This window comes from Mauremys reevesii, linkage group 24 (assembly GCF_016161935.1).
Source record: "Mauremys reevesii isolate NIE-2019 linkage group 24, ASM1616193v1, whole genome shotgun sequence".
NCBI lineage: Eukaryota > Metazoa > Chordata > Testudines > Geoemydidae > Mauremys > Mauremys reevesii.
In genome coordinates this window covers 7,171,785-7,183,868 of record NC_052646.1, presented here as the reverse complement: position 1 = coordinate 7,183,868, position 12,084 = coordinate 7,171,785, and the positions used below count along the sequence as shown (strand labels likewise).

Genomic DNA, 12,084 nt, shown 5'->3' with positions numbered 1-12,084 from the left:
TCATTCACAGTCCCATGTCACGAGCCTGGCAGGGTAAACCAAACTCCATCTCGGCATGCAGTCAGAGCAGGAAGGGTGTTAGGGTTCACTTGGGAGCCAACCTTGGGAGGAGAATTTGAGGGAATTCTTGCTGCCTGCTGATCAGTTCAGGATTCCTGCCTAGAAATCTCCACCAGGCGAACTCCCATCAGGTGTGTTTGGCTTTTTCTTTTTCCCCCTTGGACTTTAAATCTCTGTCGTGTTTGGAACAATGTGTTTGAGGAAGTAAAATCAAGAAATGGTGTTTTATATTTTGCTTGTAGAGAGTTTGCATATGGGGACACCCATGGGTATCAGTCTTGTCTTTCTATCCCCATATAAACCTCTCTCTCTCTCCAAATAACCCCCTCTATCTATCTATTCAACACCCTCTCTCTCACTGCCCATACACCCTCTCTATCTATCTAGTCTCATACACTGTCTCTGTCTCTCTCTATCTCTCTGTCTTTATAGCCCCATACACCCCTCAATTTTCCTATCTACGCTGGAGTGTTCAGAGGAACCTAGGGGAGTTAGGTGAGAGTCAATGGGATTTGGATGCCTAACTCCCTTGAAAATCACTTGGGCTCCTTTGAAAATCCAAGTCCTCTTCACCTAAATCTCTCTGGACCAGATTCTCAGCTGGTGTAAATCAGCTCCAGTGATCACAATGGAGCGGCATCAGTTTACACCACCTAGGGATCAAACTCATTGACCTCAGTGAAGCTACATCAATTCCCACCCCAGCTGGGAATGTCTCGGACTTTCGCTAGCTCCATCCCTCCCTCCCCGCTGGATCACCTTATCCCAGGCTCTGATGCCCACGTCCAGGTCCAAGGTCCAGTTCAGGAGCCGTAGAAGTAGCCGGGTGATATTATCCATTGACCCAGCTCTGTTTTCCTTTCAAGTCTGTTGTTGTCGTGTGGGGTCCCAGGAAGCCCCTTCCCCTGCCCCCTCGCCCCCAGGGTACAAGCCGCCGGATGGCTCAGTGTGAGAGCTGCTGCAGGATCAGGGTTTGCTTCTTGACACTTGGCTCATGGCAGAGAGAGTGGAGAAATCTCAGCAAGTCAGTGCTGGATCTTTTGCACCATCACTGAGTAGAGGAAATTGAGACATTTGACTTAACCATGCAGATATTATCTTTCACCAGCATGCTGGGTTTTTTTTCCCCCTAGCTGAGCAGAATGAAGCTGTTGGTTTGTATCGTCTTGGTCTCTCTTGCTGCTGCTGCTACTGCACATCTACACTCAGACCCGACGCTGGATAACCACTGGGAGCTCTGGAAGAAAACCTATGGCAAGCAATACAGCCACAAGGTGGGCTCTGTGCAGCTGCGGGGTTAAAGTGGAGGAGGGGGATTTCTGTCACCATCTCCCCTCAGGTCAGCAGGTATTCGGGATCTTAGCATGCCAGCCCTATGCCAGCTCTCGCTGAGACCGCTGCCTCCTGCTCTTCTCCTGGAGATTGCAAAGCTCTCTCTGCTTTCAGAAGTGTGTTCAGTTTTAATGTACATTGGGCCCTGTATGTACCATCCAACTTGCCTAAACCATCCCGGGGGTTACCTGATTTCTTCAAGCGTGTTTTATGTTTGAGATATATTAGAGCCAGGTGACATTGTTCACAAAACTTTATTTATTTATTTATTTATTTTGGTGGAAAAATGCAGACTCAGGTTGACAGAAACAATTGAGGAAGTTGTCTCGATTTTGGCAAATTTTTTCAGTCAAATTGAAAAATATAAGATGGAAAGGTGGGAAAAAAATGTTTCATTTCAGCATTTAATAAATGAGCCGTTTCGACTTTTCCTTTTGGAAAACCATTTTGTGTTGGCATTTCCCTCCGTTCTATTAACAATAACTAAATAAAAAGGTTTTAAAAGCCCCAAATTGGAACAAAACATTTGACCGAAATCCAAAAATCTTCAACTGATTTTTAATGCATTGTTTGGTTTGGCTGCCAAACCAAAAAGTCAGTGAGTTGCCCAGCTGCAAAGCTGTATTGTGAATGTTTGATTATTGATATTGGTTTGCATCCTAATTGTATGTGCAGCTCCTTACTTCAGCTTAGTTGAAGGCCCTGTCTGCTTGGAGTTATTAGAGAATCCTACAGTACTTTCCTCCTAAATTACAAAGTATTATCACTGTCCTGGTGGCAATTACATTCTGCCTCCCTATAATTCCCCCTGGTGATTTAACTGGATACAGTGTGATTCTTCTCTTCTTTTCCTACCCTGTTGTGTAGTGTTGCTGTGTGCTGTTAAAAAGCTGCTGCACACCACTCAGGAACTGGCTGAATTTCGGGATTGGGGAAGGACTCAATCTTGCCACACTTAACTTGTTAAGACTCCCTTTGATTTCCTAGGAAGTTTTGCTTGAGTGAGTGTTGCAGGATCTGGGCAACATTTTTGCAAAGCACTTAGAATCATAGAATATCAGGATTGGAAGGGACCTCAGGAGGTATCTCGTCCAACCCCTGCTCAGAGCAGGACCAATCCCCAACTAAATCATCCCAGCCAGGGCTTTGTCAAGCCTGACCTTAAAAACCTCTAAGGAAGGAGATTCCACCACGTCCCTAGGTAACCCATTCCAGTGCTTCACCACCCTCTGAGTGAAGGAGTTTTTCCTAATATCCAACCTAGACCTCCCCCACTGCAACTTGAGACCATTACTTCTTGTTCTGTCATCAGGTACCACTGAAAACAGTCTAGATCCATCCTCTTTGGAACCCCCTTTCAGGTAGTTGAAAGCAGCTATCAAATCCCCCCTTATTCTTCTCTTCTGTAGACTAAACAATCCCAGGTCCCTCAGCATCTCCTCATAAGTCATGTGTTCCAGCCCCCTAATCATTTTTGTTGCCCTCCACTGGACTCTTTCTAATTTTTCCACATCCTTCTTGTAGTGTGGGGCCCAAAACTGGACACAGGACTCCAGATGAGGCCTCACCAATGTCGAATAGAGGGGAATGATCACGTCCCTCGATGTGCTGGCAATGCCCCTACTTATTCAGCCCAAAATGCCGTTAGCCTTCTTGGCAACAAGGGCACACTGTTGACTCAGATCCAGCTTCTTGTCCACTGTAACCCATAGGTCCTTTTCTGCAGAACTGCTGCCCAGCCACTCTGTCCCTCGTCTGTCCCTAGTCTGTAGCAGTGCATGTGATTCTTCTGTCCTAAGTGCAGGACTCTGCACTTGTCTTTGTTGAACCTCATCAGGTTTCTTTTGGCCCAATCCTCTAATTTGTCTAGGTCCCTCTGTATCCTATCCCTGCCTTCCAGTGTATCTACCACTCCTCCCAGTTTAGTGTCATCTGCAAACTTGCTGAGGGTGCAGTCCACGCCATCCTCCAGATCATTACTGAAGATATTGAACAAAACTGGCCCCAGGACTGACCCTGGGGGCACTCCGTTTGATACCAGCTGACAACTAGATTTGGAGCCATTGATCACTACCCGTTGAGCCCGACGATCTAGCCAGCTTTCTATCACCTTATAGTCCATTCATCCAGCTCATACTTCTTTAGCTTGCTGGCAAGAATACTGTGGGTTCCTGAGGATTAAAAAAGCTCTGGGGAACTATAACTGATTTATACTGCAGATGGTTTCCTTTGTGCTACTGCATAGTAACCTGGCGGCTGTGCTTTGGTTCCAGAAAGAGGAAGGGGAACGGCGCGTGACCTGGGAAAAGAACCTCAAGCTCGTTATGCTGCATAACCTCGAGCACTCTCTGGGGCTGCATTCCTATGAGCTGGGCATGAACCACCTGGCAGACATGGTAAGTTAAAAAAATATCGCTACAGACCAAGTGACTGGGCATCTGGGAATTATCTGTATTTCCCTGGGGGTGTCGTGACCATAGAATGTAACTGAATCAGGGGCAGAATAAGCTCCACGGCCACTATGAGCCATGCAGAGGTAGGCCCACAAACCACAGCACCACTATGAGTCCTCCAGCAGCAACCAGCCCACTGCTCCTGAGAGCTGTGCAAATATTTGTTCTACTTGCTTGGGTCAGGGGTGTGTGTGGGAAATCTGCCATCAGGGGAGTATTCCTGATTTTTTAAGTGCAGGTACTCCACTCCCTGCTAGCCCGCTGCTGGTGTGACTCCCTCCTTGCAGTGTATTTCTGTATAAATGGCATCCTCCAAGCAGAGTGATCTTGCACATACAGTGCATGTGAGGCCAAAGGTGTGGGAATCCCATTTTGGCAGGTTCCTGCTTCTCTACCTTACTGTGTCTGCCACCCTCCCTTACCCCCATGAGAAATGTCACATGTGGAATAACACACGACCTGTCTCCTAGGCCTTTGCTGGTTAAAGAAGTTGCTCCTTTAACTGAAATTGCAGGGGCTTGTGCCTCAGATCCTGTTACTGCCAATGCCAAGCATTCAGAATTTAGGAGTCAGGCGGCTAAAATCATGGGGGGGCTTAAAAATCCTGTTGTTTAAAAAAAGTCTAAGTCTAGGGACTCTTTTTATTTGCCTCTGGGTTTTGCCCTTGTAAGAGAGATGTTTTCATGCAGTTCTCCACAGCTATACGAGAGATGGAAACTTTTTTTTAAAAAAAAAAGCTGAAATTCTTGTGCAATCTGATCCCCTCGCCCCCACATTGGTGCTTTAAGGAAAACACCAGATATTGTGACACTCTCAATAAAATCAAGAGTCTCGGCAATGCTGATGCTCCTGGGTAGAGCTTTGTGAATAAGATTTTTTTGGTTTGGTGGCTGAAAAATCAATCAATCAATCAATCAATCAAAAGTTAGTTTCAGATGGACCTGAAATGGCAATGGTGAAATGAAAAAAAGATTAAAACAATTAATTTAGGGTCAGAAAACACATTTTGTTTAGTTTTCTAGATTGTTTTATCTTTTTTAAAAAAATAAATAAATGAACTGGCAGTAAAATTTGAACTGAAAAGTCATTTTGAATCCAAACATTTGGACTAATTTTGAATTTTTTTTTCACGGCTGAAATAATTTTGCAAATTCAAGGTGAATTCACACAATATTTCAGTCGACCCAAATATGCATTTTTCAGCGCTCCCCCTGTCCCTCCAAATTGTCCGACAGCGCTAGTCCTGGGTTCTATGATCCCCAGCAATGTGCGGTGGGAGGAGGATTAGAGAATCCAGAGTTCCCGGCAAACAAAGCTACAGCATGGGCTATTGAGTCAGTCCAGCGATCCCCAGCATTCAGGCGTGCTCCTATTTTTCACTGCATCAAGGAAAACACTATATCAATGAACAAGAGTTGAACCTGAGCCACAGAGTTTGTATCTGAATGTCCCCAGTGTTCGGGGCCAGTCTGTACATCGAAGGGGACGTCAGTCTGAAGGGGTGTGTGTGTTCTTTTAACTAGACCAGCGAGGAAGTGGCTGCTTTGTTAACTGGAGTGAAAATTCCCCACCGACCTGACCGGAATTCCACCTACAGGCCACGCCCTGGCAGCAAAGTGCCTGACTCCGTGGACTGGAGGGACAAAGGATGTGTTACGGATGTGAAATATCAGGTGGGAGGCTCAATCTGTTCCCCTCCTGACATGGGTGCCCATCACAGCAGTGGCTGAGTGCATCTCTCTGGCTTTTTCAGGGGGCCTGTGGCGCCTGCTGGGCTTTCAGTGCTGTCGGTGCCCTAGAAGCCCAGGTGAAACTGAAAACTGGAAACCTGGTGTCTCTCAGCGCACAGAATCTAGTCGACTGTTCCACTACGTACGGGAACTATGGCTGCAGTGGCGGATATATGACCAACGCCTTCCAGTACATCATTGATAATCACGGCATTGATTCAGACGCTTCCTATCCATACACAGCTCAGGTGGGTATCCAAGTTTCAAACAGACACAGAGAGGGTCTGTCTACACTGCACACTAAGCCCAGGTTCTGACTCAGGTTTGAGCCCAGGCTCCCCTTCCATCCACACACAAATCAGCCTGACTCAGGTCAGCAAGCACTCAGGCCCCAGGTCCTGTGACACTGCTAGAGGGGTGGGTCAGAGTCCAAGTCCTGCTGACTTGGGTTCAAACCATGTCATTTTGCAGTGTGGATGCAGCTGAAGCTGCAGACTGAAGTCAGAAAGTCTGCATGGTGCAGTTAGCATAGCTGTGAGACCTGGATCCAGCAACTGTAAACCCAGGTTTACAGTGCAGTGTGGATGCTCAAGCCTGGGCTTGGAAACACTGGGTATGTCTACACTGCAGTGTAAGTGCAGGGTTTGAACTCAGGCTCAAGCCTCACCCCCCTTCTATCTACACACAAATTGTGCTAATCAAGGGCTCGGACCCAGGAAGGTCCAAGCCCGAGTCAATCATTTTGACAGCTCATTCTGAAATGACATTCAAAAGGTTTAATTTGACCCGAATGAATTTTTTATTTATTTATTTTTTGTTTCAGTGAAGAAATAATAATGAAAAAATTCTACTTCGATTTGAAACAGATTTTTTAAATTTTATTTTTCCGGGTAAGTCACTGAACTGAAAAATCGATTAGTCCCTCAGCTCTGATCTTGATGGCCAGAGGCAGAAGGAATGCCCCAAAGGGAGCAGCAGTGGTCTAAGAAATGAGAGGGATTCAGACAATGGAGGGGGATAGAAGGGAGACAAAATAAAAATGGTGTGAGTGGGTCAGATGTTCAAGCCAGAGACCAAAATGTCCCTTCTTCATCTGCCAGAATGGAACATGTCATTATAACCCTGCCACGCAAGCCGCCACCTGCTCCAAGTTTGTTGAGCTCCCGTATGCCAATGAAGCAGCCCTGAAGGATGCCGTCGCCAATATCGGACCTGTGTCTGTCATCATAGATGCTACACAGCCTTCGTTTTTCCTGTATAAGTCAGGTACGTTCTCTAAGCTAGAACATCTCCTGCCCAGTGCAGTACGTCGTTTGAAGCAGTGATGCCTTTGCTTTCTGTGGACTGTCTCTTTAAATTTAAAGGGGAATATGGAGGAAGTTTCTATTTGTTCTGCAGCATGTTTCTGAGGAGACGCGCACATCGTGCTCTTCCCATGGAGACCTGGCTTGTTTTCTTGTTATTTCCTGGAATGTTTTGGACCCTCAATAAATTGCAGCAATTATAAAACAGAAGCCCCAGGCGGGTGAAAGCACATTTTGCATTTTGTGAGTGGCTCCATCATGTGACCGCTTGGTTCAATGTGTGTTACATGACCCCCTCTGGCAGCTGGCTAGAGGATAACAGCCTAGTACTGCTGGAAGCTAATCTCTTTTGTTCTATACAAACAATGTCTATATGTCTATAGTATGGTATGTCTATACTGCACATCACTGCTGGTAGTATGCAGGGTAGGTGTAGCTACACACGGCAGCGAAAAGCAACCTGTGTCCGCACTGTTCTGTGTGGCTATGCACAGCAGTGGAAGGTTCTGGCACTGAAGGCAGTGGGAGCTGTCAGAGTTTTTCCCCACTACCCAGGGCCGGCTCCAGCTTTTTTGCCGCCCCAAGCGGCGAAGCGGAAAAAAAAATAAAGAAGATAAAGCCACGATCGACTTAATTCTTTGACGGCAATTCAGCAGCGGGTCCTTAGCTCCGAGAGGGACCCGCTGCCGAATTGCCGCAGAAGATCCAGACGTGCCACTCCTTTCCATTCACCGCCCCAAGCACCTGCTTCGTTTGCTTGTGCCTGGAGCCGGCCCTGCCACTACCTCCTGCTGCTGGAGACTTTCCCTATGGCAGAAAAATGCCACAGCAACAGGGAGGTAGCAGCATATGACACTGCTAAAAATAGCAGTGTAGCCGGGGAGGCCTGCTTGGGCATGGAGAGAGCCATGTAGGGTATATACCCTAAGGGTTCAGGTGTGTCTTTACTCCTCTAAGCCGTCTACACTGCAGTTTATACCTGTGTGGAGTGTATATAGTCTATACGCTGCCATAAGGAGTGTGCAGTGTGGACATACCCTAGATTGGAAGCTCTTTGGGGCAGGGACGATGTTTTTGTTCTGCATTTGTACAGCCCCTAGCACCATGGTGTCTGGTCTATGTCTGGGGCTGGCAGGTGCTACTGTAACAGATTAATAACAACAACAAATGACCGGAGATGCTCCTTTAGCTCAAAAGGTGCTTCAAGGGCTAATGACCCCAGGTTCAATTCCTGCTGGTGTCTTACAGGGTGTCGATAAAATAGCACCCCAGTGTGGACCCTTCACTCATGTTAATGTAATGCCAGTGCGCTGGGGTGGGCAGCGGGGATTGGGACTCCTGGATCTTAACCCATGAGCCTTTCTTGCTGGAGCTAAAAGGCCCAACCTCTTTTAGACAAGGCTGTGGCAGGCTCGTCGACCTTTCTGTGGCCCAGGCACCACTAGAGGGAGACAGAACACCCCACCGAGTGGGCGTGGCTTACATTAACCTGTGCTTTTTAAAATTTGTTTTGTGGGTTGTATTTGCCTTCGCCCTAGCGGGCACCATCCACAGGTGCTGGAACAATTTGTACAGTGCAGGTGCTGAGAGCCACTGAACCAAACTGTAAACCCTGTATATGATGGGAACCACTTCAAGCCAGGGGGTGCGGCAGCGTCCCCAGCACCCATGGCACCGTCAGACATTGTGGGGCCAATTTTATGCGGCACCAGACTCAGCTCAGGTCAGCTCTAAAATGGCCTTCAGCCCAGTTCTGCGGTTGAGACGGCTCGTGGGATAATTTAGGCAGCCTCGGGTGTTGCATAAGATATGGCAGCCCAAGTCAAGCTACATTGGGAGCAGCGCCCCACAGACTTGCTGTAGACCCTAACCCCGGCAGGAATGTCCCTACGCCAGAGCTTCCCGAAGGGGGGCTCCCAAGACAGTTGTGGATGTCTGACTCGGTTCCTGTTCTGGGGGAATTCTCCCCTGGCTGGATTTGGGGATTTTTTAAGGGAACATTGTGAGGGGACCGTAGTGGGAGGAAGATTCCTTCCCGGTGTTAATGGGAGTTGGGATACTGAAATAGCTGAAGGGACGGATGGGATAATGGAGGCTTTCATTGCTTGGGGGTAGTTCAGCTGTACCGGTCAGACATCCTTTCCTAGCTGACATCTCTTTGGTGGCCTATAGAGGGTCTGCGTCCAGTTCTTGGGGGCAGGTGCCCACCTCACACTAGCCAAGTTGGCTGCCTCAGTAGGAGAGCCAATGATCGTACAGGCCACGGAAACTAAACTTCCCAGTGGACAGTGCGCTGGACTGGGGCTCAGGAGAGTTGCGTTCTATTCCCAGGGCAAGTCACTGCTTGCTCTGTGCCTCAGTGTCCCCATCTGCACAATGGAGATAATGAGACGGACCCGCTTTGTGACCTATTGACAAAAAGAGTGAGGGATTGTTATTCTTACCCCCATTACAGGGGACCAGGTTAGAGGCATGTTGGTACCATGTGGGTGCTGTTGCTCACAACAGCTTTACTGAACAGAGAAGTCCCTGCTGGCTTTTCTCCCTCCCACGTGATTGCGCATTCTTTCCTTCCAGGAGTCTACGATGATCCACGTTGCACTGATGGCATGAATCATGCGGTTCTAGTTATTGGCTATGGCGCCCTGGATGGGAAGGACTTTTGGCTTGTGAAAAACAGGTAAAAGAAAATCCATCACTGAGCCGTATTTATCTATAGACTAACGTGCTCCTGGGTTATGCGTGGGGTATGAGTAAGCTGTGTAGAGCTGTGCATGTATGTGTCTGTACTAGTGTGAATTGGATGCACTTTGTTAAACAGCTTGAAACACGTGAGAAAATGGGGGAGGGGAACCCTGCCTATAAAGAAAGATGCTTTATTCTCTTAATGTTTAATTCTGTGTTATTTCTCTTTGCAACAGCTGGGGTGTAAAGTTCGGTGACAAAGGGTACATTCGAATGTCCAGGAACAAAGGAAACCAATGTGGGATTGCCAGCTATGGTTCTTATCCACTAATATAGAGGGACGCTCTGCTTCAGACTGCGCTCTGGAGACGTGGTCTGTTAAACTGCTAATCTTAGCCTTGCTGTAATCTAACTGCGCTGTTTGAGAACAATGTAGATGCTCTAATGGCAAAATCCTCCCATCAGATCCACCTGACGGACCTGAGAAAAGCAGCTGAAATGATGAATGATCGTGATTGGCCTGGTCCAGAATTTGGGCACTTTTAGCTCACTCTCCCTATCCCGCAGGGGTGTTTGTAATTGATTAATGTCTACGCATTGCTTTGTGCATGTGAACTGCTATTTCAGTGCCAGGTATTGTCACTGCCGCTGTCTCAAAATGTGTTGGAGTGAAGGCCGTGTCGCTAATCCACGCCGTTTGTGGAGCAGTAGAGTTGCCAAAGCCACTTCAGAAGTGAAGAGGCGAAGTAGATGGATCAACACATCTCTAGCCACATATATCAATTTTCCACAATACAGGTCACAAAGCAATCATTAGCAACCCGGGAGATCAAGCAAACTATGGACATTCCTTGCAGAGGGTAACGTGTTTTCCAAGCATACACAAAATTGGGTTGGTATCTTATGCGAAGACCTTAGCATGTCAGCAGTCAGAAGCCACGGAGAAGCCCAGCCATGGAACAAAGTGCTGCTGCTGTTATAAAATGTGGCCTGAGTGAGGTCAGCCTTTGCCACCTGCAGCGCTTGGACCAAGGACACGGAGCAGAGATGAAAGGACTGATTCTCTCTTCCACTGCACAGCCATTTACACCTGTGCAAAGTAGGTGTATAATCTCGCTTAATCAGAATAGCAGCAGTTTTCAGCCGAGGTTTACATGACTGTAGATGATGCCCAGTAGCAGGGGGTCAGGCCCAAAGGCAGTAAATCTAGCTGCAGGTATGGGACGAGCAATTGAATGAGCAAGAATGCAGGGAAAGGGTGAACCTGGAATCCACACCCCCAGCTGCCAGTGCCAGCTCAGCACTGGGAATCACATCTGCTGCCCTGCTCTACTCCACAGGCCGCGGGGAGCCCTGCTTCTGGATCTGACCTACTTTGCCCTACTTTGGAATAGGATTTGCAGACACCTATTGACTGAATCCTTGCAGGATACAGTTTCAGCGTGAGGTCACACATCCCTACAGCACATGAAATGCTTCTCATCTCTCCAATTCCGCAGTGAGGTTCCTGTGACGATCCAGATCTAATCTCATCTGTAAACAATGCATGTAATAGAAATTACACATCCTCTTCCAAAAGGAAAAAATATATATTCAATTGTCTGAGAGGTTTAGGCTCAGTCTGTTCAGCAGAGCCAGGTGTGGGATACTTAGCGGATGACAGAAATTCAAAACCACCCTGATTACAGACGAAACAAACTCTCAGGCCCTGATGCTTCAAAATCTGACTCATGAGGATGGAGCCCTGAATCTCTGCAAAGCCCCAAGAGGGCTCCATATGGGCACAGGGGTCCACTTAAATTAATCAGGTTACAAGGTCAGGGCTTTAGTTAATCAAAGGGAAGCTGGTAAAAATGTGGGGTCCCCCAGTGTGTTGCAGGGCCAGGTGGAAAAACGATCACTGGTGGGACAGGAGTGAGAAACCACGTCTTTGTGAAAATGTAACCATTTGGGGAGCTTGTCCCTAGTTATTTCTTTATCTTTGTGATTTGGAACAACCATCAAAGCATTTATTCCCTGGGCTGAATTTGCAGTTGTACTTGGGTGGTTCGATGAGGCTGTCTTGTGTCACTGCTTCCCCGCGTTTGGGGGGAGCGCCAGGTGAGTGACTGATGGATCTTGGGCAGCCCCCGTTGCTAGGCAGTGTCTGACTCTGTTACCTGAACTTTTGTGAAATTCACCCTGTGCAGCTGGGGTGAACAGGTGCCCAGTTTTTGACTGGAAAGTCCAGTTGAAAGGGGACCAGACAGTGTCCGGTCAGATTTACTGACCGGACATTCAACGTTACTGTGGATGTAACGTTACTGACTGGACATTCAACGACATTCAATGTTACTGCCGGCGAGGAAGGCGGGGATGTGCTGGGTCGTCACCCACACCAGCCTCTACTCACTGGGGCTGCCTCCTACCTTCGTTGGGTGGCTGGAGCTCCCAGCCCGGCTCCACAGGCGAGTCCCTACTGACCCGAGAGGCGGGGGATGGAAGGGTAACAGCAGGAGGGGGGGAAGAGGAGTGGATGGG

The 12,084-nt window shown here is 47.9% G+C and overlaps 1 protein-coding gene across 2 annotated transcripts; it reads left to right on the top strand.

Moving 5' to 3' along the window:
- Nucleotides 1–12,084, top strand: LOC120390632 (cathepsin S-like). 2 transcript variants are annotated; one of them, XM_039513383.1, is made up of 8 exons: nucleotides 1–191; nucleotides 1,202–1,334; nucleotides 3,666–3,788; nucleotides 5,369–5,518; nucleotides 5,599–5,823; nucleotides 6,676–6,841; nucleotides 9,457–9,559; nucleotides 9,801–12,084. In XM_039513383.1, exons 2-8 carry the CDS (start codon nucleotides 1,203–1,205, stop codon nucleotides 9,898–9,900), a joined length of 999 nt encoding a protein of 332 aa, XP_039369317.1. In that variant the 5' UTR covers nucleotides 1–191; nucleotide 1,202; the 3' UTR covers nucleotides 9,901–12,084. The 2 variants fall into 2 exon arrangements, with proteins under 2 accessions (XP_039369317.1, XP_039369316.1); XM_039513382.1 differs by having other exon boundaries at nucleotides 1,194–1,334; nucleotides 9,801–12,083.